This window comes from Tympanuchus pallidicinctus, unplaced genomic scaffold, assembly GCF_026119805.1.
Source record: "Tympanuchus pallidicinctus isolate F22 unplaced genomic scaffold, pur_lepc_1.0 scaffold1, whole genome shotgun sequence".
Classification (NCBI taxonomy): domain Eukaryota; kingdom Metazoa; phylum Chordata; class Aves; order Galliformes; family Phasianidae; genus Tympanuchus; species Tympanuchus pallidicinctus.
Window position 1 is genome coordinate 12,398,962 of NW_026294618.1, and position 25,321 is coordinate 12,424,282.

General features: G+C 37.3%; 1 protein-coding gene across 1 annotated transcript in view; it reads left to right on the forward strand.

Annotated features, from left to right (window-relative positions):
• Nucleotides 1-25,321, forward strand: part of LOC128089310 (uncharacterized) — a 35,954-nt gene that overhangs the window by 3,007 nt on the left and 7,626 nt on the right. Inside the window, exons 4-5 of the mRNA XM_052700593.1 lie at nt 9,710-9,785; nt 20,986-21,137. Coding sequence (XP_052556553.1) covers nt 9,710-9,785; nt 20,986-21,137 — 228 coding nt within the window. The remainder of the gene's footprint in view (nt 1-9,709; nt 9,786-20,985; nt 21,138-25,321) is intronic.

A 25,321-nucleotide genomic window follows, 5' to 3' on the forward strand; every position in this document is an offset into this window, starting at 1 on the left:
GAAAGTCTGCTCAATGAATGCATCTCATCTCTTGCTGAAGCACTTAACCCCTGTTCAGGACACCTGCAACACCCATTTCCTACTTACCTTTCAGTACTGGCTGCAGTCTGTCTCATCTGTGTTTTATGCTCTTCCTCTGTCCCTCAAGAAGGACTTTTTTTTTCTCAGTTTCTCTCCAAGTGTAAGGAATGTACCATAAAACAATGCAAAACAAATGCCAGTATAAATGTTATTATATAAAATTGTCAGGACAGGAATTATGTAAACCAACAACTTGAAGTAAACCTCTCCGTTTGAAAGCTTCTGTTGGTGTTAGAGAATGTTACAACAGTACAGTGTCCACAGAAGTATATTTCTGTGGCCTACTGCTTGTTTTGACTGAGCTATTCTGATGATACATTTATCATCTCCTTTAGGCATTTTATTTTTTGGGAGCTTGTGGAGACTTACTTAGCATGAATGCTAGTGCAGGGTTGGCTTGGCTGCTCTCAGATCATGGCACTGGCAACGCAGTGTCACTCTGCTCACACTTGTGTTCACCAGCTTCAGCCTCATTAACCAGGGTCATAACCTTGTCCTGCACCAGGACATAGGAATTTGCCATTAATCCATTCTTATTAACTCCAACATATTTTTCCTCAGACTGAGTGTAGGGAAGAAACCTGACAACATCATCATATCTAGCTTTGTCCTGTTATACTATACTCCAAAGCAGTGAATTTACATTTTTTATTGCTGTTTTTCTTTTTGTGCATTTTTCCACCCTTGGTATTTTGTCAGTCTTGCATTTATGTTTAATTTAACACACTGAAAACTCTTAAAATATGTAATAAAGTAGATGCTCAGTAGCTTATTTTTTAAAAACTTGTTTTTTAAATAATATCATCATCTTGCTGTGAGCACAGCTTTTAAGCCTTGGGCCCCTATTGCTAAAAGTGGAGCTGAAACTCTATTAATTTAAATGAGTGAATGTTTGTGCAGAAAAAAATTGGAAACCCACGTTTCAATAAACAACCAGAGATACAAAAATTCATGACAAGTGTTGAAACTTGGCTATGTTTTATAAGCTTCCTCTATATCATGGAAATCCATCCATCACAAATTCTGGCAGCACTGAGTCTCAAATGTCCAGTAGTTTACCTCTCTTTCTATTGTAGCCTGGTCTGCCCAATAGACACACCTGGATATAATGGGTACCAGGAAGGATCTTCTTTACACTCCCTAAAGTGCCCAACTCCAGTTGTAGTTTGACTGTACATTCACGTTCTGTGTCTGTTTCCTATATTTTCTTTACAATCTCAGTGTACCTTATGGTACCTTATCAGAAACAAACCATGCTAGTCCTCTGAGAAACCTGTTATCTGGACCGCAACTGATGTAGATGGTAGAGTTGCTTATTTTGCAAACATCTTCACATGCAAATTGCCCATATACATATATAGGCAAGGTCATAATGTCCAGGTTTGAGTAAAAGCGTGGTATGCCAGCTCTATAGCAGCAATGACACTACATAAGTATGTACAGTTTCTACAGTATCTAGTTTGGCAGTGTCCGGGGATTTTGATCCTTGAGCTTTGGACAGCTTCAATAATTTTTCATCCAATGATGTTGAAATATAAAGAGTGAAAACTCACTAATGTCAATAACTGTGGCCAGAGATTTGCCCTTTGCCTTTTTTCTTCACTTCTGCTGACTTCTGCTTGCTTTGTGCTTCTTGCATTCACGGGGCACTTGAAAGTAAAATTGGCCAGAGGCTGTTTCTCAGCCCTGAGGGAGATTATAACTATATACCTCAGCTGAACTCTAAGCTCCAGAACTGGGTAGCTGCATCCAAGCTGCCTATTAGGAATTACTCTGAACCCCTTTTAATCCCTATGCTTTATAGAAGAATATTAGCTAGCCTGTGCCAAAGCCTTTCAAGAGGCCATGCTACCAATTTAATAGTATAAGAAATACCGTTCCACTCCATGGCCCTGTGACCTGATTCTTTATGGCCAACTGTTTACACTTAGCTTCTGAAGGGGAGGTGAGGCATGACCCAGTGCTTTTGTTGTTGTAGTGGTTTTCTTTTTTTGGTCACATATCACCTGGGAAGACCCAAACTTAATTTCTATATCCTGCTCAATTGATACAACCAAAAAGATACTGTATAAAAGATTTTGTGGAGGGCTTGGAAGAGACAACTGCCCTTTTAAGTGTATTTATCTCCAGAAGACTTAAGCAGATAAGATTTCACACCAGGAATCTGTATCCCTTTCCAGCTTCAGGAGGCAGGGTGTCAGGAAGGAGCAGGATGTGGGGACCTATGGATCCCCTCAATACCAGCACAGTCTCTGAGTGAGCTGTTGAACAGAGCAAATCTGGGGAACCGGTCATCTGAGGCTGACCCAGAAGTTAGGGCAGCCAGGCAAGGCCTTCCCAACACTGGCTAACCAGTAGCCCAGCCCAGGCATCAGGAGATGAGCTGAGCCTCCTCAACATTCTGTCATTAACTTCACTTTTCTCCCAGACGTCTGCTCTGAGGTTATCAGAGCTGATCTTGAATGTGAGCAACAAACTCTGAGAAAGCAGAGGAAGAGCTTGTAGATCATATTCATTCACTGAGTATGAAAAAACTAGCTGAGGGACTAGATTTTCATTTAGATGTCTGTCTCTGCACCACATGGAAACTGAATGCATAGGTTTTGGGGATAAGGGGTGGGAAAGGCTGCTTTTAAATTAGTTACTCTCTTTGGTAGTGCTTTCTTAAATGTTCCAAAATGCTCAGACACCACCATTTTCACATAAATACAGAAAAACAAAACAATAACAGCAAGAAAACACTCTGAGTTGACACGACAACATTCAAATGGGGAAAACTTGCTTATTCATAGCAGAACATTTAACCTTATCCAGACTGTTATTTTGTACAGGAACATAGTCTGAAAGTTCGTATTATTTACACAAATTTCATTTTACTTTTTAACTCTATTTGGAAATGAAAGAAAACATAGCCTAGCCTTGTATGAGCATAACCAAATGTTTGTTAGCCACAGCACCTGTTGGGTTTTTTTTTGGTCTTTTGTCTTCGGTGACTATGAATTTGAAAGTTTTTGGTAAAGTAACCCTGGTTTTAAATTTGTCAATTCAATTATGCATTGGTAAAATTAGGTTCATTTTTTCAGGAGAATTTTTATCCTTTTTTTTTTTTTTTTTTCTTTCTTTCCCCTGTAAAGATGCACTTTTCCATTTTATTTAATCATGAATAAGAGGTGCATCAACAGTGAGCTTTAACCCCCCAACTACATACTCCTTCAACTTCTTTTCTGGCTGATCTTGTGAGCATGTAGTTACAGTATGAGTTTAAATTTGCAACACAGCTGAAAGGAATGTTGAATATGTGCCAGGTGAAAAACAGATCTTTTTTAAAGGTGTTAGCACTTTATAGTTGATGCTCAGAAACTGTCAGAAATATCAGTCCCTTCTGAATGTATCCTTTTGACATGGCTTTTATTAGATGTAGTTACATTGTTCCTATGGTAAAATTATGGTGGTAGTGCCAACCTAGAAGAGAAATTCCTATAGTCTCTTCTAGGTTAAACTACAAGTAAATATAAAGTAAAAATGTCTTAATAACTTTATTATAGGAAAAATATGTCCAGAAACTAGTGCAGCTTCAGAAAATAAGCTGATAAGGGAAGAAAAAAAAAAAGAAAGTGTATTTGTAACCATGTTTTAATACGGTCTTATTAAGAGAAAGGACCACTGTCACATGGCAAGTCAACTTTTGATGTCTTTTCTCAACTAGCATTTTATGACTTTGTGCAAAACTTCCCTGATCAGTATTGCAGATTGAAAAACTTTCAGAAATATCTGTCCATAAGGAGTAAAGTAGTAATGGTTCTTCACAAAAAAATGACATTTTCAGTGTTGGACTCTTTACTAATGAACTGTGTCTCTAAATGATCTAATAAGAAATTTATAATAAAGATATATCCACGTACCTACTAGTTACTTAGGTAATTGCTTGGCCATTTTATTTTTCACATATTCTTTGTGATACTTTATTAAGTCATTGTTCCCTAAATGCATTATATTACAATTCTTCTCGTTTTTAATAACATAATGTTCCTGCTGCCCTGAAGGACTCGTATGAAAATTAAAATGTTTAAATAAAATGGGCACCCAATGTGTCTTTCTATTAGGGCAGTTAATATTTTATAAAATATTTTAATCTGTTAAGCTCTTAATACCTCAACTCCAAAAATGACTTTTTAAATATTATAAGCAATAACATATACCCCTTGACAGAGTAGCAAAGAAGAAATTCAATTTTTTTTGCAGTTGCTATTCATAAACTATTTGAGCTTAACTCTCATGCTTTATGATGTTAGCTGAACCCTTTTGACTGAGTTACAGAACTAGATTCAGTACAGGAATCATTTCTTGTCATATGTAAATACCTTTTGGAGTTAGCCTCTATTTTCCTTTTTCAGATACAGAGCCCATTCCTGGAGACTTCAGCCATTCAAAACTTATATCAATTATACCTCTACACCAGCCTCCTTCTGCCTATAGTGCAGAGAAGCCTGTCACCAGGGACATGCACACTATTTCCTTTGAAGCCAAGGAGATCGCTGTGTGCATTCAAAGAAAGAAATACAGCTTCAAATGCTTAGAAATGACAAATTTATACAATTAGAATTCATTCTGTTTGCAAAAGTGTATATGTTGTGAATAAAACCATTGAGACTCCACAGTGGTGCTTCTAAAAATAGATTTCTGCTCAACAAAAATGAATTTAAGCAACCCAGGCTTGTAAATTCATTACTATTCCCAGTAAAAATTTGCAAACGTTTTGCCAGCCTCTAAACTTATCCTTAGGACTGAAATGTGAGTAGTGGCTCTTCATATTCATCATTCTCACAGCTAAAAAGCTGGCTGACCTGATTAGACTTGCAAGTTAAACTTATTATCTTTGTACTTCTTTTTGTGATCCATATGAACTTGTCAAAAATTTTCAGAGATGTGTGTCACTAAACTTTAACCAATGATTTTATGTACAATGCATAAATGATTATAGACTACAGCTCATTGTGTTTAGCTGTGTTGTTTCTTCAGTAGTAATGGAAGTAACAAGCCATGCAACATCAATATTTATCCCTTTGTTTAGAAGATGCAACATTACTTGAATTTTTGGGGTAGGATGCATAAGGTGTAAAAGTATTTTATCTTAACATTTTTATAGTTTGGTATTTTTTATTTTTAGAGAGCAGAAATGAATGCAATTTTGGAGGAGAATAAAATGTACTACAAGAAAAATAACATTGTGATTTGAGACAGGACTCTCTTTGTACCTGTTTATTTTCTTCTCATCTGTACTACAAAGTCCCTCTAAGTGTCCCTGGCTATGTCACGGAGGGCCAGGTTGGTGCTTTCAATCATTACTTAAAGAGAAAGAAAAGAAAGCTCTCTTCTATTTTAAAAAGCAATTGTCAAACTTTGTAACATATCCTACTGTTATTCATCTTAAATTTGAAAAATCTGGGTTCAGTTCTTTATGTAGCCACAGATTTAATTCTGTGTCATCTACTTGAAGTGTATCTACTCATTAGACATGCTAGAGACTATCTGGCTATTCTCCAGTCATCAAGTTGTAACCTTTCTGGTGAGAAAATAATTCAAGGAAGCACGAACAAAGCTTTTAACTAAGTGATTAGAGGACTCACCTTAAGGCAAGGAAACTGGGGTTCCTATTTCTGTTTCAGTAGTTCAAAGACTACTTGAGGTAAAAATGGAAATAGCCTTGAGATGAGAATGTTCCCCATGTAGTAGGTGCCTCTTTCTTTCCTACGAAACAGAAAAAACTCTGGATCGTACTTTCCTGAGAACTGGTTTCTGATTTGACTCCTAGTTACAAAGAGGGTGGTCAAGATCATTACCATTTTCTGGCAGCAGTGTTTTACAACAAGGAGGTTGGGTGCTGTGACCTGTGGAGGATGGTCAATGCGACAGAGCACAGCTCAGAGCTCCAGGGATTTCCCTAGGATTTATCACAATTCACTTGATTCTGCTGTGTTGCTTAGATTCAGGAAATTTTAGTTACTTTAATGCAACACATATTCGTAGTAAAAGACTTGGAATCAAGGTGCTAAGAAATATAGGGAGAATTGTCCCTTTCTAGAAATGAAAAAAACAAAAATCTGTGGCAATGTGAGATAGTAATGTAGGATACAGAAGACAGTAGTGCTACAATCTCAGGGCAAGTCTGGGGAGATGTTGTAACACCATTAAAATGAAACAGTGATGTTAATACATCTCTGCAGGGAACATGTAAGTGAAGTGCAACAAACATGGGATAAGGAGATACTATAAGAAATGAATTTAAATGATATTACTTACATATTACTTAACAAGTGTTCACATGAGTTCATAGTGATAAGACAAGAGGGAATAGTTTTAAACTAAGACAGTTGAGATTTAGGTTAGATATTAGAAGGAAGTTTTTCACACAGAGGGTGGTGACGCACTGGAACAGGTTGCCCAAGAAGGTTGTGGATGCCCCATCCCTGGAGGCATTCAAGACCAGGCTGGATGTGGCTCTGGGCAGCCTGGTCTGGTGGTTGGCGACCCTGCACACAGCAGGGGGTTGAAACCAGATGATCATTGTGGTTCTTTTCAACCCAGGCCATTCTATGATTCTATGATTCTATGATTCTATGATTCTATGATTCTATGATTCTATGATTCTATGATTCTATGATTCTATGATTCTATGATACATGCTCATTTCATTTCACTTACAAACTCCCTAGATGGTCAGTGACAGAATTACATTATTTTGAATGTCATTAGATTCAAATGCTCAATAATACAAAATATGGATGAAATGCCAGGTGCGAATTCCCATGCAGCTCTTGGGTTGTATTTGCCCTGTACAGGAGAACTGCTAAAGATAAGAGACCTTTGTAGATTCTGACTCCCAGAGTGATTGTTTTGCTCTGACCAACTTATATGGAGGTTTTCACCTGACATAGTAAGCCAGTGTCTGGGACGTGATGAAGTTTGCAGCTACACAGCCCTGACATAGCCAGTGATTCAGCTCAGTCAAGAAATACCACTTTTGAATTGCGATGTCTCTAAAACATTACATGTCAGTTGAAACAAAAAGGCAAACAAAGCAAAATAACCTATGAAAAAAGATTATTTTATATTGAGAGAAAAGTTTATGCTCTGTTAAGAGAGCGGGCTTTTAATCATGCACTTTTGTGTATGAAGTACAGGTAGGCAGTGACTTTTTCCTCTGTCTTCCAAAAGTGGTTTTCTTCCACATTAAAAAAAACACTATATGCTGATATCAAAATGAAACATTCAGAATTTTCAAAAATGTGGAACATCTTTTTGATTTTGAATTTTCATTCAATTTAACTTGGATTTGAAAAATATTTTTTTATAAGTGAGTAATATATTTCTTGGTACACAGCGTATTTGCCAAAAGAAAAAAAAATAAAAATGTTGTTCTATTAAGCCATCTTGACAGCAGCATGTGAGCTTGGACTAGGACTACAATCTTACATTGTCTGGACACGTGAAATAGTGTGTTCCAAAATATTAGATAGACAATTCCTTGTATGCTAAAAACACCTGAACTGGGCTTTGACAGCCTCTCCCCACTTTCTTCCCCGTTCCCTCCCTCCAATACTATTAACTTACAGTGTGATTTGTTGAGAATTGCAGAAATAAATTAAATTGATAAAAGGAAAAGACTCTGCAAAGAACCAACTGTAGTAAATTAAACTGAAAATGGTGCGAGTCGCATATGTTCATTACAGCCTTAATTGTGCTCATGATTCTGAAATAATAATTTATTTAGCATATTGCTTCCTTTTTAATTTCCTTTTAAATATATCTATTTTTTACCATTCAGAAATAGCTCATGGGCGATAACTGTTTCCTTAAGTCTATTGATTGGAGAAAAATTTTTTGAAAAGTATCCATGAACTGAAATCACTTTTTTTCGTCTTAAATGTTTTATTATATGTACTTTTCCTCATGAGCAGAAACTTGTCAAAAAGACCTCAGCTATAAAAATGTTTTGGGTGCATGTGACTCAAAATCATTTATGAAGTTATCAGTGCAAGAAAAATAATGATAATTTTCATGGTTCTAAGATACAGTTACTTTAAGTCCATGAGACAAGACAGATGGAAGAGAAAGAACTCAAACAAATTCAAAGGAGAAATATAACAACATCTTTTCTTAGTATAAAATTATTAGAATTAACTATTAGAAAATAATTCACATAATAATGCAATATTTACAATATAAAATAAGTGTAGTATTAAGTGCACCGTAAAATACTCTGAATGTATTGTACAGAACAGGCAACTCAATGGTTTACTATTTAGCCAAAACAAAAAAATAAAAAGATACAGTCATTATCTAATCTTCTCCTTCCTGAACAACATCTCTGCATGCTCATAGTTCACATATATGATTCCACAATCTTCTGGAAATTTTATTCTAGCGTTTAACTATTCTCATCATATTGCTTTTACTTTTACTTACAATAACATTTTCTAATACTCTGATTCCAATCTCAGTCTTCGTTACATTTAAAATTCATCAGTTCTTTTATTTAATAGGTATGGAGAATATTTATTTATTTATTTGTTTGTTTGTTTATTTATTTATTTATTTATTTATTTATTTGGTACGTGCAGCTTTTTATATACCTAAATAAAATCCCCCCTTTTAAAAAATTATTATTATTTTTCATTTTTATTTATTTGAGCTAAAGAGTCCTAATTCATTTAGTCTTGAGTCCCGTTTTGTTTTCTAGAACCCAGTTTTTAATATTCTACTGAGCTCTCTTCAAGTTTATATGTTTCACACACTGCAGTACCGAAAATTGGAAAAGAGAAATCCAACTGAGACTTTAACAGAGCAGGAGGGAGCAGGAGAACTCTTTACTGTCTCCTTGCCTATTCTATATCTTTCAATGTGGTGTCATATTTAATTAAGGTGTATACCTCTTTCCAAAGGTGTGGCACTGTTGATTCACTTTTATATTGTAATCCAACTACAGCTTTTCTAGTGAAACAGGTTATTTTCTAAATCCCTGTTTTCAACCTCAAAATTTTGGAATCTCTGAGAACCTTGTAAATCACTACACCTTGCTTCTTTGCCCCAGTGATTACACCCACCAGTTATTTCCTCCTGAAAAAACCACTATATCACAAAATCTCTTGTTCACAGAGCAGTTCATCTATATAAACTGAAAGATCCTGAAAACAAGTTCAACTCCGTGGAGAGCATTTGGGTAATCATAAGTAGTAGATGTTCCCTCTATAGAGGAGCAATTTGCTTGCCATAGCTGATGTCCAGTACTAGGAATTCATTGAATCTTCCCCTAGGTAAAATTCATTTGTGGAAATGGCATGAAAAATAGAGATTTCAACATAATTAGTGTGAAAGCTTTTAAAAAATGGGATATGTAGGGATACCTGGAAGTCAATCTAGTCTATCTGCTATGTAAAATGAGATTATCATCAGTGTGTTTTTTTCTGACTGTGCCTTGTAAACCTTGAAAGATAGATATTTCACTACTTCTCAGTCTGTTTCAGTCTTAGGTTACTTGCATAATGAGAAAGCTTTTATTATGGTCCTGTTTGAATTTTCAAAGTCTCAGTTTGCTGCAGCTGCTTCTTGTTGTCTGTTGTTGTTACAGAGATAGTACTGAGGTGCTTGAACAGACTGCCCAGAGAGGCTGTGGATGCTTCGTCCCTGGAGGTGTTCAAAAGCAGGTTGGATGGGGCCCTGGGCAACCTGGTTTAGTACAGATCTGGAGGATGGTGGCCCTGTCTGTGGCAGAGTTTGAAAGCTGACATGGGTGTTGGGGTCCCTTCCAACCCAAGCCATTCTATGATTCTGTGAATCTATGATTCCATGATTCTACGAGTCTGCCACTAAAGTGAAGAGTTTAACTCTGTCATCTTTGTAAAGGCACTTTTAGATTATCCCTTATCCTTCTCTTTGCCATACTGTATAGATGCAAGCTCCTCCATTTTTTATGGGCCACATGCTCTAAGTCCCTAAACATCATTTGCTATCTGATGGACCCTTTCTATTTTCCTCACACTCACATTGAGCTGTAGAGCCCAAAATTGGATGTAGTGCTCCAATTGCAGCCTTGTCAATAATGTGTGGTGTGACTCACAAAGTACTGGACTCATTCCACAAATGTAGCTCAATATGCAATTTATCTCAAATTCACTTCTGCTCATATTCAGCTTGAAACACCCAAACACTTTAAAGAAGATACTGCTCAGCCATACTTGTGAGGGTATTCCACCTCACATGCAGAATTTAACATTTCTTCTTGAACTTCACAAAGATTCTGTTGGCACAGGATTCAGATTTCTCAAGGTCCCAGTGCTGAATCTGGATCATCTGGTGTGTTGAACACTTCCTTCTCAAGTGTTCTGAGGGAGTGTTCTGTCTCATCATCCAAGAGAAGATACTGAACTACACCAACTCTGCTATCCAACCCTGGGGTACTTCATTCTATACCAGTCTTACGACTTCAAGCAGTTGAATATTGTGTTGAAACCCAGTGGTGAAGCCACTTTTCAGTCCAGTTACAAAATGATTTATCCCACCACATATCCTCAGTCTCCAAATGATAATGTGAAATACACTGCCAAATGCCTCACTAAAGTGAAAATTACAGGAACTGTTATCCTTTATTTTCAGTCAGTCATTCCTTCACAGAAGGCAATTATATTAGTCAGATATCATTTACCTTTGTAGATCTGTGCTGAATGTTCCTGATTGCTTACTTGTCATGTTTGTACTCATAAAAGGATGCCAGCAGGATATACATACTCCATCTTACCAGGGATGGTGCTTACTTTGACCACCTGACAGTTCTTCAAATTGTCTTTCTTACCATTTTAGAATATATGTTTCATCTGTCATCATCATGATTTTTAACCCAATCCTTCTACAGTGCTGGGTATCTCTTCAGGTTCTACAGGCTAAATAACCCATGTTTTTCTAAGCAGTATTTGTCTGTTGCCACCTTACCGTTTTTCTGTCTAAACCATGCAGGTAAGACTGAGGCAAGACTAAACTTTTCCTATTCCTTCATTGCCAGATTATCCTCATCCATCAACATTCATTTATTCAGTTGCTGAGTTCCTTTTTCTCCAGACCGAAAGAGATGGTTAGGTCATCAAGAACACTGAGTGCTGCAGTATTTCTTAGTAGTTATTATTACTAATAATGTGTCATTTCATTACCAACAGTGGTCTCTCACTGTCCCCTAAAAATTAGTTTTCTGTGGGTGAGACTTGTCCAGAAATAAAGAAGGGGGTTAGTATTTCCAACTAAGTGATTATGTTTAGTGGATGCTTTTGACACTTATCTCCCTGATATCCCTTCTGCCAATACAATATTCATTAACCACAAAGGAAATTTTGGCGAAAGTTTATTATCTGTTTATCATCTTGGTCCATCTCCTTTAGACAATACAGTCAGATAATGTGTAGCATCCTCAGTTGGTTTCAGGCCTAGAACGTATACAGTTCTTTCAGTTCTTTGTACCACACTAAGAACTATGTTAGGCCAAATGAGGCTCTAGCAAAGCCTTTTTTTTTTTTTTTTTTTCTGAGAATGCAAACATAAGTTCTCCCCTCACACCCCAATGTTTAGATCTGTTCAAATTTCTTCAAATTTTAAAAAGATGTTAGAAAAAACACCCTCATTTCAAACATGAGATTTGAGCTTCAAAGCATGGTTCAACTTTATAAAACGAGGTTGTGAATATTTTTATGTTAATTTCTTCCTAATTCAATTCCCTAGAATGGTTCAGTTGTTTGATTGATTGTTGCCCACCAAAGAAACAGCCTCAGGCAGGCATCTGTCATAAGAAAAAAAAGTCATCCAAAATCATTAATATTTTGCAGAATTATATGCTATGAATATAAGGACTTGAAAAATGGAGCATCAGGGAACCACACTATTGCATTATGCTACTACATTCCTTCACCAATAAATTATTGGTAATGACTATATATTTGATAAACTTCTTGAACTACATACATATCTATTCATAAATGGGTGCACAAATTTGGTTCCGAAGTGCTTTGGATTTCTATAATTCTTTGTTACAATGCCTAGACACAAAAGATTTGTAATAAAAGTGAAACGGCACTCTGTATTCAGGATGCCCATGCTTTTTTGTTTTGATGTCTCAGCTTTCATTTTGTTTTTGTTGTTTCTTTCATCTTTAATTTTACCGAGATATTCATATTAGATGCATTATTAATCCCTATAACACTACCTTTCCTTTTTCTGCACAGTATGAGAAATTTCTTGCTTCAATAGAAATAATAAAGTGTGAGATTATTTTCGACATTAAATATGTGAACAAACAAGTAAACAATGTGATTTTTCTGAGATCTCTATGCATTGTAATTTTCTTCCAAAGTTTTCACTGACGCATTAGGACTGAGAGGAATGAGCAATCACCAAAAGCTTTTAAGCAACGATTTTGGTCGTGTTCTTTATAACCTGAGAATTCTCAGCATGCAGTATGTTACAACACATATTGCACTGGAAAATACACAGAAATGTGAAACATAGTAGCTGGACCTTTGTAGGGGTTTGACGTACATTAAATGAAACACAATTCCAACATGTTGATGAACTTCAGAAGAGGAAATTAAATGTCTCACTGATGACGGCTAATGGGACCAATTAGAGATTTGAAATGTGAAGGGTACAGTTATGATGCCTACAACTGAGAGGGACGCAGGAGGAAGGGCAACAACAGATTCTGAATGCCTACTGGAAAAACTACTAGCGTGAGATTTGAGGGTTTTTAGTTGTTGAGTGAAGGGGAAGCTGATTACAAATACTGCTTCACTTTGAATTAAATTGTGTATCATATTCTCTTCCTAATTTTATTTATTCTGTAGACCTTATCACAGCTGCACTACACGCAACCAAGTTAAAGAAAAAGATTCAGCTTGTAGTAGAGAAATTTCAGCTGTAATATTTCTACACAGCGACAGTATATGGGAACTAAAGAGCTTTGGTGGTGTTGATCATTATTAGCAAAATTATCTGATGAATGTGAGGCATCCATTCAAACCTGTGAGTGATAGCAATTATATACCTACAAAGAAAATTAGAGCTGAAGGAGTATTTGTCTGATATCCACCAGACAAGGTGGTGTGTTTCTACACAAGGCAATGCAGTGCTTTTGCAGATGAAACATTTTCTTCTATTAAAAATAATGACCATTGCAATGGCTAATCTTTCCTGAAATAGTAAATTGTAGTTGTTTTTGTTTTGTTGTTGTTTGTTTGTTTGTTTGTTTTAAGCAGTGCTGGGCATGAAGTAATTGGAGTAAGTGTTCAATATGTATGTGTACAAATATTTACAAATATGTGACTTTTTTTTTTTTTTCCCAAAAGTAGTGCGAAGGTGATTAGAATATGTATCAGAGAAGTAATTCTCCCACAGCCACAGTTTGAACAGGAACTGCCTAACTTGTTATGAACTCATTGCATGAAACAGTAGTAAATAAATATAAAATGACTGGTTTTTTTTTTGGAAATATGTAGGTTATATTACAGGACAATCGAGATCAGTGATATGGGTTTTGGTGAAGCTACTTCTGACATGAGCCATTTTTCCTAAGGTGAAATTATTGTCTGTTAAGGCTTCATCTGTACTTACTCTCATTTTAATCCTCAGTGAACAATACTACACAACCGAAAAACAAATGTAATTGGGTATAATTCATGATTCATGGAACAGCACCTGCTGTTCCACACTGGGACTGAAAAGTACTAGGAGGTGTGTTAATACAACGTAAGGCACATCCTGAAATGGAGTTAATGACTGGCTCCATTGTTTTCAGTGGGTGTGAGTGCCTTCAGATTCACTTATTCAGACTGAAATTCAGCAAAGATTTATCAGAGTTTTAATAAGAAACATAAGCACAAGGCAGCTGGAGCTGGTGCTTACTACTGTTCTTGGTTTTGTTGTTGTGGCTAGTATTTCACATGCAATAAACAAGCACTATTAGAAATATCCTCTTGAAAATTTTGTAGAATTTAATCCATAAATACTTCTCTAAATACCTCTACTTTACTAATCATAACAGACTATATGCACTGCAAAAGTCGTAAAATAGATGAGGCAGTGAAAATGTTTAGGAAATGTTAGAACTAATAAAGATAATGACTCCAATAGAACAGTTGGAGCACAACACACAAAGACACAGCAAGAACTTACAGCAAGCTCATTGCACTCTATGCAGAATCAGCGGTAATCCAGGACTGAATAACTGGTATTACAGGCTGTACAGGAGCTGGTATTAGCTTCTGGGATCGGTTTGTGCTAGCAGAGCCAAAAATAACATAAAAGTTCATTTGATGTTTAGAGTACTTCCTCTCTCTCAGCATTCATTCCCTTTTCTGTCTCTTTAAAACAAAAAGCTTCAGCATACTGTATTGTTATCATCTTCTTTCGCCTTTGGCTTCAGTTTGTGAAACAAAGAAGATTCATTTCTTCTATTTCATTTGCAGGTGCAATACTCAGCAGATCAGTGGTGTTACTCCATATCAGAGCTGAGTATGTCACCCAGAGCTGCCGAGCTCTGCTGACTCACCTGGCTGTGAGGTGTGAGGTGCTTTTGCAGAGAGGCGTGCTTAATATGCTGACTGCTTTTGGCAAGCAACCCAGAAACATAAATAAAGTTAAGGTTCTGAGTCTGAGAGAACTGAAGAATAAAGAAAAGTTCAAATGGAATAAACACTTTGCTAGGTGCTAGAGAAGAAAATCAAGTTTATGCAGTATGTAATTTTTAATTCATATTATGTCATTCTGGATATATATTTTGTATGCATGAGTGTGCATGTTCATGTTCACATGTTAGGAGCCCAGTGGGTTCCTATCAACGCAGGCCATAGATTGGAATACCTCCAGAAGAAGAATTTACAAGCTGTAAAGAATTTATTGATAATAGTAACATTAATAAAATTAGCAGCAAGACCTGCTATGTTACATTATGTATAATGACTGAGGAACCTAGATAGAGTAAATCATAAATAAATTAATCATAAAAAACTAAATTAAAAACACAGAAAAAACTAAAGTGTCTACATTGAATTAAATGTGTCTCTAGCCCAGGCCTGCTACCTTCCAAAGTCTTCTTACCAAGTATCTATGTTCACTTTAAAATCAAAGAGGTCTTTGCATCCTGAGAAGTCCTTGTTTCCCTATGCAGAAGTTAATCCTATATTTGATAATGTATAATTAACTAATGACTGACCCAACAAACACTTTAAGGGTTTATTAGTCCTGGTACTGTCATAGATAACCGACAACCAGACAAATAACACTATAGGAATAAATTAGTGCACAACACTATATTCCTTAGGAAGATAATAACGCAGTTTCAGAGATTCCATTTTCCTACCAACTGATGATTCTCTTTAGCTTAGTAACAGTTCAAATCTGAGATCAAACACTGCATCCTTGCTAATGCATTGAAGTCATTGAGTTATTGTGGGGAGTATTATAACTTCTCTAAAGTAGTCACTGTCCATGCCTATATATTTATATTTATTGTCTCTTTGGCATTTTTTCATCCATATCACATTAAAAAAATACTTTTTTTTTGTGGAGCTAAACTTATCAATTATGGTGTTTAATAATGATTCAAGGAAATTGAGAGATTCTCGCAAGGGAGAGAATGTAAATATTCAGAAGAGAACCGAAAATAAACAAAGGATCAGTGAAGTTGAGGAATGCGGGGAAATGCAAATGTTAGTAATAACACAAAACAAAGGGAAACAAGAAAGCATGCACAGACAAGCCAAACCTAACTGCAGGATACTCCATTTTCCATACTGCAGTATTAGCATTTTGTATTTTCTTGTCTTCCAGCAGTCACTAAGAAGTGAACATATTTAATGCCAGTTTCTGTTCTAATTGTTTAAAATGTATGAAATTACAAGGTTTCATTTTTAGTTAATTCTCAAAAAAGCAAATCTCAGTATGGTATTGCGACTTAGAGACAGATGCCAAATGAAGGTATGAGTACCATTCAAATTAAAATTTTTAGCACGTACTCATTTGTAAAGAGAAAAGGGGGGAAAAATTTGGTGTTTGAAAGAGAAACAGAATGAACTGGAACAACAACAACAACAAATTACCCTGTGTTTATTACAAAACCTTTGTTCCTTTTCACCTTAAAAACACTCGTAACACTGAAACTTTCATTGGCTTTGGCTGTGAATTAGTGTAAGAGCAAATTTGTATTTGTGAGATAGGAAATACTTAGCCTCTCAGTCTGCCTCATTAAGCTGACAGGCTAGAGCCTGTACTGTGCTCAGAAGGAAGTGGAATAGCAGTTTTAAACTAAAGGAGTGGAGATTTAGATTAGATGTGAGGGGAAAGTTTTTTTTTGCTGAGAACGTGGTGAGGTGTTGCAATAGGCTGCCCAGAGAGGTTGTACAGGGCTCTCAGCAGCCTGATCTAATACTTGATCCAGTGGTTGGCAACCCTGCATGTGGCAGGAGTCTTAGAACTTGCTGATCCTTGAGTTTCCTTTCAACCCAAGCCATTCTGATTCAATGATTCTATGATTCTAACCAGTGCACTGGAGACTATAAAGGCTGAGCTGTCTTGAAAAAGAGGACTGAAAAATATAAGATCAGAGAAATGATGTTCAAGACATTCCTCAATCAGCTTTCTATCTGGTCACTTATCAGGAAGCAGTGAAGCACATCATAGAGTAATTTACAGAAATGCCTCAAACATGTTATGGAAGGCCAAAATCCAGCACATTATCCTATGTGTCAGCCAGATATCTGATAAATAAAAGATAATGGTAGCTCCCTGCTGCACCACTAACAACAAGACTTGCTCAGATTACAGGAGCTAAGTGCTCCCTTCTGCTGTTGTGAGGAGGATGATGGAGGCAGGAATAAAGGAGGAGTTGTCAGCAGATACAACAGCTATACATTCAGCTTATAGCTATGAATAGGTCATTTATCGTTGTCTTTATTTTTGGTAGCTGGACCAAAAAGTCAGGCAGAAAAATAGTCTAGTGTGGACTTGTCAAGATCTTTTTGCTGTTGATTAACTGCCAGACTCAAAGAGATTCTAAAATGAAAACAACAACAAAACTAGTATAACAAGTATTTTAACAAGATTTTTTTTCTTAAGAGGTAACTCTGGAAAAGGGAAAACATAGCCCCACTTTCAGGAAGTGAAAAAAAGAAGATCCAGGGAGCTACCAGTCAATCTTATCTCTGTGCCTGGCAAGGTCATGGAGCAGATTCTCCTGAAGGTCCTACAGAGGCATATGGAAAATAAAGATGAGGTGATTGGTGGTAAACAACAAGGGTTCCATGTTTGGTTGTCCATGCTTGACTTGCCTTTTGGTGGCCTTTTATGATGGAGTTACAGCATCAGTAGATAAAGGAAAAGCAACTGACAGCATCTTGTACAAAGTGTTTGACACTGTCCCACATGACATTCTGATGTCCAAATTGGAGAAAAATGGATACGATGGACAGGCTACTTGCTGGATAAGGAATTTTCTGGGTACCGCACTCAGAGAGTTGTGGTCAACAGCTCAATGTCCAACTGAGCTCCAAAAGTGGAGACTGATAACAAGTGGCATTCCTCACAGATCAGTGCAGGGACTGGTGTTATTTAACATCTTAGTAGGTGACATGGATAGTGGGATGAAGTGCACCCTCGGTAAGTTTGCTGATGACACCAAGCTGAATAGTGCAGTTGACATGCTAGAAGGAAGGGATGCTATCCAAATGGACCTGGACATGCTTGAGAGTGGGTTCATGTCAACCTCATGAAGTTCAACAAGGCCAAGTGCAAGGTCCTACATCTGGACAGGGGCAATCCCAAACACAGATACAGTTTGGGTGGAGAACGGCTTGACAGCAGCCCTAAGAAGAATTTGGGAGTATCGGTTGATGACAGGCTCAATATGAGCTAGCAATTTGCAGTGCAGCCCAGAAGCCTAACCATATCTGGAGTTGCATCAAGAGGATTGTGACCAGCAGGTTGAAGGAAGTGATTCTGCCTCTCTGCCCTTGTGAGATGCCACCTAGAGTAACATGTCCAGTTCTGGGGCCCCCAGTACAAGGTCATTGAGCTATTGGAATCGGTCCAGAGGAGGGCCATAAAGATGATCAGAAAGCTGGAGCACCTACCCTACAAGGGTAGAACTAGAGTTGGGGCTCTTCAGCCTGGAAAAGAGAAGGCTTCAGAGGGAGCTTATAATGGCCTTCTAATGACCTGAAGGGGGCCTACAGGAGAGCTGGGAGGGACTTTTTAGAAGAGCTTGTCGTGACAAGATGAGGGGAAATGGTTGTACTGTAAGAGGGTAGATTTACAGTAGATATAAGGAAGAAATTCTTTACTGTGAGGGTGGTGAGGCCCTTGAACAGATTGTCCAGAGAAGCTGTGTATGTCTCACCCTAGAAGCATTCAAGGTCACGATGGATGAGGCTTTGAGCAACCTGGTGTAGAGGGAGGTGTCCCTGCCTTTAGCATGGGGATTGGAACTAGATGATCTTCAAGGTCTTTTCTAATGCACACCATTCTATGATTATGATTCTATGATTTAATTTTGAAGTTTAAAATTTCTCTGGCGAAATTATTTGCTGTAATTTCTCTAAATATTTATCTTTTTTTTCTAAAGATTACACTTGCTGACAGATTTTGTAAGACTTAAATCATGCATTTGGACTTAGGAGGATTATGACATGCCACTGAAGCCTAGCAGACTCACATGGCCTGTAGGCATTCAAAGTAAAAGATATAATATAGAAACTATTACCAAAGTTAATTTGATTCTGGTACATTAAAAAAAAGACCATCGTACAGATTTCAAATATCGTTCCACTTCTTGCCCTTTGCAGTGTGTGGTTGCTGAACCCTCTCCTGCACAGATGCAGAAGAGTGGCTGCTTGCTGTTTCTCTTCTGTAGTGTCTTGAAGCAGGGAATGGATTTGAGCTTGGCTTTACAAGGACTAAAATTTGTTCCTTCAGGAGACTTTTGAAAGCAGTTTATTAATCCTTGCATTTGGTCTGAACAGATGTCATGGTTTTATGTTTTTGTTTTTGTTTGTTTGTTTTTGGATTTTAGTATTCCACATCAAAACATCATGTAGTGTACGGGGCACTAAAGTGTCACTGCCCCAATCCCAGCTACCTATCCCTGTACATTACAGAAGTCACTGGATCTGGCCCTTCCGGGTGGGGGGGACGCTCTCTTGCTGCCTGGCAGTGGATGCTGGAGGGTGCTTTCCTGGCTGTTCCAAGCTTTTCAGGTTTGAATCGGTCCCGGGAACTCTCTCTCTCTTATCTTGTCTGATTTATTAATCTCAATTTCAACTAAATTGTATATATTGGTTATTTTGTATTCCGATATTATAGTAAAATAAGTTTTCCTCCATAGATTGTTGCCACTGTTTTTTTTTCCTCCCTTCCTTCCTTCCTTCCCGTTTTTGTGGGACTGGGGTGGGGGGGAGGGCAGAGGCCTGTCGCCCCCTGTCACGGACATAGATTGATCTGGTCAACTCCGTGACCAAATACTATGATCAAATGTGTAATTTGTGTTCTTGTGTGTGTTTCAAGTGAGGACACAGTCTCATGCCCTGGGCAGATCTGTAACATTTATTAACGCTTATTAGAATTTTGAACAATGTGAGTATATTATTATTTTTATAAACAGAAAAAAGTGGGTTTTGGTAGATTGGGAGAAAATGTATGTAAAATATTTTGCTCATAATAACAGAAGATTTGTAAAATTGTTTTCTTTCCAGTATGAACAACTGCTCCTGTCCCAGAGAAAATATCAAGTTGTATAACACATGATTTTGTCACAAGTGGCAAGCCCAGGAGGAAAAAATGAATTCTTTTTCTTAACTTCTTTTTCTTAACATTCTATTCAATATCCCAAAATTCTCCTGGTTCCATTTTGATTAGTTTACTTACTGTAAAGTTCTCCTCTTCTCAGTCTTTGATACCTCATGTGTAAGAGAACGTATCTGTGCAAAAGTTGACAGTAGTGGTTTATTAATTCTTGCAGACAGAAGAATGTACATAGCAATTAAAGATAATTCAGCACTCAAATATGAACAAAAGAAATGTTAATTAATCTATCAATAACAAAAGTCAAAGATACAAAAAAGAATAAATAAATAAATAATGAAGTCATTTTCTAGAAGTTTCCTTTAATAGAGTATAAGATTTGTAACAGCATAACCAGACAGGGAATGCCAACTTCCCATTTTAAAACTTTTTTCATCGTTTTTACTTTGTTGTGAAAATTCACTGCAGATGGATCCTTGTTTCTGAGAAGCTTAACTAGAAAGAAATATTGCTTATTAATTTTCAGAAAATAAAACAAAAAACAACAATACAACAACCCACACTGCTGGTCTCAGGATTTATTTAGTTTTACACAGCCACAGAGACTTGAATAATATTGAATTCCTGAGATTTGTGTGACTGTTGTAAATATATGGAGAAAACCAGATAATTTATTTTTCCCATTTTCTTTCAATGATAATGCATTTATTGGTGCACTTTTGGTGGTCATCATTTTCAATTTTAACAAACGTAAATCAAACAGGAGAGTTGGACAGCTCAAAGCCAAGTGTAATAGCCATGTTGCTCTGTTGAACACCAAGTAGTCATACCTGTGTAATCTCTATCTGAAATAGTGCTAGTTGACTAAAAACTTCTGTTACACTGTTTTTCCAGAATAAGTCTTAGAGTTCTGAAATATTATATAGTGTACAATGTCATCAGAAAAAAAATAAGGAAACATCCCCGAAAAAATACACAAGAACTAGATAACAAAGAAAGTGGACAGCAAGTTCAGAAAATTAAGTCCGGTTTGCTGGAGAAGGATCTAATTAGCACTTAATGTTATTTTTTTTACAGAAATTTACCTACAGTTCAGTTTGTAGACTCATCATCATGGTGGAATCTATGGAGAGAAATAGGCACTGAAAAAAAAAGTTTCTCAGTTATGCTTTATAAATCCATGGATCTGTTGGAGCATGTCCAGAGGAGGGCTACAAAAATGATCCGAGGTATGGAACACCTCTCCTATGAGGACAGGCTGAAAGAGCTGGGGGTCAGTCTGGGGAAGACTAAGAGCTCCACATCCTACCTGTAGTAAGGGACCCAGGCCTGGATGCAGTACTCCAGGTGGGGCCTTACAAGAGCTGAGTAGAGGGGTACAATCACCTCCCTCTCCCTGCTGGCCACCCTTGTTAATGCAGCCCAGAACACAATTGGCCTTCTTGGCTGCAAGTGCACACTGCTGGCTCATGTCCAGCTTCTCGTATACCAGGATCCCCAAGTCCTTCTCTAAGGGCTGCTCTTCAGGAGATGTTCCTCCAATCTGTATAAATACCTGGGATTGCCCCGACCCAAGTGCAGCACCCTGAACTTGGCCTTATTGAACCTCATTAGGTTTTCATGGGCCCACTTCTCCAGCCTGTCCAACTCCCTCTGGATGTCTTCCCTTCCTTCCAATGTATCGACTGCACCACTCAGCTTGCTGTCATCTGCAAACTTGCTGAGGGTGCACTCAATGCCATCGTCTGTGTCAGTGATGAAGATGTTGAAGAGCACTGGTCCCAAGACCAACCCTTGGGGGACACCATTTGTGGCCAGCCTTCACCCTGACACAGAACCATTGATCACAACCCTTTGACTGTGTCCAGCCAGCCAATTCCTAATCCACTGAACAATTTGACAGGACAAGGGGAAATGGCCGGAAACTGCAGCATAGGAAGTTCCGCACAAATATGCACAAGAACTTCTTTACAGTGAGGTGACGGAGCACTGGAACAGGCTGCCCAGGGAGATGGTGGAGTCTCCTTCTCTGGAGATGTTCAAGACCTGCCTGGATGCCTACCTGTGCGACCTGCTGTAGGGAACCTGCTTTGGCAGGGGGGTTGGACATGATGATCTCTGGAGGTCCCTTCCAACCCCTACAATTCTGTGATTCTGTGATTCTGTAATCCATCCTTCAAATCCACGCCTCTCCAATTTAGAGAAAAAGATATAATGAGGGATCATATCAAAGATTTTGCAGAAGTTCAGGTAGATTACATCTGTTGCCCTTCCCCCACTCACCAAAGCCATCACTCCATCACAGAAGGCCACCAGATTTGTGGTTGTTTAGTCTGAAGAAAAAGAGGCTGAGGGGAGACCTTATTTCTCTCTACAGATACCTAAAAAGAGGTTGCACCAAAGTGAACGTTGTTTTCTTTTCTCAGGTGACAAATGATAGGATATAAATAAATGGCCTCAAGTTACACTAGACAAGGTTCATATTGGACATTAGGAAGAATTTCTTCATGGAGAGGGTAACCAAGCATTGGAATGGGCTGCCCAGGGGGTGGTGAAGTGCCTTTCCCTGGAGGAATTTGAGATGTGGACTTAACACTAAGGGACATGATTTAGTGATGGGATTTGGTAGGTCAGGTTGATGGTTGGACTTGATGATTTTGAAGGTCTTTTCCAACCTAAGTAATTCTATGATTTTATGATTCTATATTAAGGTAGATTCCAAGCTTTGTGGAGGCTTGTTTTAAACATTAACCCAAATCAGGAACTTTGGATAGTCATTGTGTATATTAAATTAGTCATATTTCTTATCCTTAAGTTTTTGGGAAGTATAATGAAAAGTGTGATATTTTGTATTATTTCAGTGAGACATACTCCTCATTTTAAAATTTTCTTAACCCTCCTTTTCACAACCTTGAAGGCAGAATTTGATTTGCACCACCAATCCAACTCTAGAAGCAGCTCCTTCTCAGCTCTCAGTGTGAAGGACATTAATAGAATGTTCATAGCTCAGCTGTTTCTGACTGCAGTAGGCCTGAGGAGACAGGTAACAGGGAGACTTAGAGCCTCTTCTAAGCTAATCTATGTGAGCATGCATGGGTTTAGTTCTTCCAGTTTATGATGTTCAAGGTGTCTGCACAATGACTCTTCTTTGAAATTCATCAAGTACTTTTTTGGTCAGTGACTTGGACGTGGCGATCTATTGGACTTCTCTGTTTCCTAGTGTAATTTATGCTGCAAAGTGAATAATTATGTACAAGTTAGCTTCCGAGTCTTTTTACCGTGTTGTGTTTTCCCTTCCTCTCTATCTCCCACACCCCAAGAAAAGAATCTCTGGGATTTCCTTTGATGAGTCTAAATAATTATTAGGCTTTCTAAATTTGGTCTTTTACAACGATTAGCAGTCTTATTTGCTTACTGGGTTTCCATTTCTTTCTTGGGTGTGCCTTGTGCTCTCATGTTTTCCCAGGCAGTCATGCAACATTGCAAAAGCAGATTAGTGATGGACAAGGGCATGGTTACTCAATGTTAAGCAACATCTAACTGTATGTTATTTGTCAAGATTCCTGTTAAGACATGTAGCTCAGCTTTCATTTTGAAAGGATACGAACACATTCAGTAGCAAATGTGAAGGTTACTGTCAATCAAAATTTTAAATGAAAAACTGCATTATTCAAAAACTCACTTCAATCAATATGTTTGATTTTTGTTGTTTTCACTGAAATTGAATGGAGTCCAAATTCTCTGCAAAATTTATTTTACTGTATTCCTAGTCATTTTAATTAATGAAATAAAATTACAAATGAATATTTGCTGTAACCTAAGTGATCTGAGACATTTTTACAATCTCCAAAATGATTGTGCTCCCTGTTCTGTTAGTTTTAGATCTTATTTTAAGAACACACCGGAGATTTAGAAAAAAATAAATAAATCTAGGATTTTATCCTGCCAAATGAATTTCAAAGCAAGCTCACTTAAATCAGAGATTTCTCCTGAGATTATGGAGAACTGAAGATATATTGAGTATTAGATGAACAATAGCATTAATGAGACAGGTAAGTTACTGGTATAACTACCTTTCTTGTATGAAGACCAAGAAATTAGCATTTAAAGTTTATCTTACTCTGACATCTTAACCAAAGTCTTAAAATCAACTTTTTAATTTTATGACTTTTCATCAGCATTTGTTTTGACAGAGTATATTTTAAAAGGAAACCTTGTAAGATTTCTTATGTTCCCCAAAATCTGGAAACTTCACTTGACTGTTGAAAGGTAATGATAGGTCACAATGATAGGTTGCAGCAATTACAGATGCTTAAGTAACTGTAGGAAATAAATTGTCAAAGGCAAGTTTTCTGCAGTGCAAGCCCCAGCAGGATTGTGCTTCTGACTGGAGGAAAGGTAACACTCACTGCGGAGTCTGGAGTAGTGTAGGGACAATGTATCTTAGCAGGCAAAGAGACATGAAACCCTGGAAGCTCCTTGGTCTGTGAAAGTCCTTGGAAGGACCGGTCAGGTCCCACGAACTCTCCAGCAGGAGCAATAGAGAAGAGTAAATTATGCTATCATATCACTTGTAAATATAATGTCTAAAGAGTAAAACCTGAGTGATAAGAACAAGGAGCTGTTGGAGTGAGTCCAGAGGACTTGTCGTTTCTTTTTATTCATAATTTACATGGAAAGATGCATTGTTATTGTCATATTATCATGTCAAGAAAATTGTGTGCTTTAATCAAGACTCAGGCTACAATGTACCATAGAGAACAAAACAAAGAATCTAACTTCTTCCTGAGATGAGCTACAGACCTTGCAGAAGCTATATGCCTTTTCATCCATGTGTGTATGTCTTCTATGCCTGGTTACTCAGCAATTCACATAGTTCAATAATTTTGACTTAAATTTGAGATGTAAGGTTCAGGAATATACAATCTAAGTATAGAGACAGCAATGTAGTTTAGGAATAATGCATACAAGATGGGCATGATGTGCTTCTTGAGCACATCTGACACTGAAATGCCCCTGCAGTCTGCGCTGTGCATCATGCAGGACCTTTGTGGAACCATCTCTACTGTCTTCTAAAGCAGACATAATAAGTGTCTAATCCTTTCTCTTCACTGTCTACTGTGAGCTTTCAGCCTGTTCCAGGTCGTGATTTTGTTTCAGCTGCAGAAACAAGAATTTGAGTTACAAATGGTACTATTTAAAATGAATAAATAAACCATGACATTACACTTAGGTTTATAAAGTGATAAGTGGTCAATCCAGAAATTATGGCAATGAATGTTAGATTGTGGAATAATAAATCACACTATTTGGTGTCATAAAAAAGCATCTTACAGTGTATAATGTAGATGTTGTTTTTTTAATAGCTTCCACACTTTGTATTTTTATATTAAAAAATCTGTACAATTTCCAA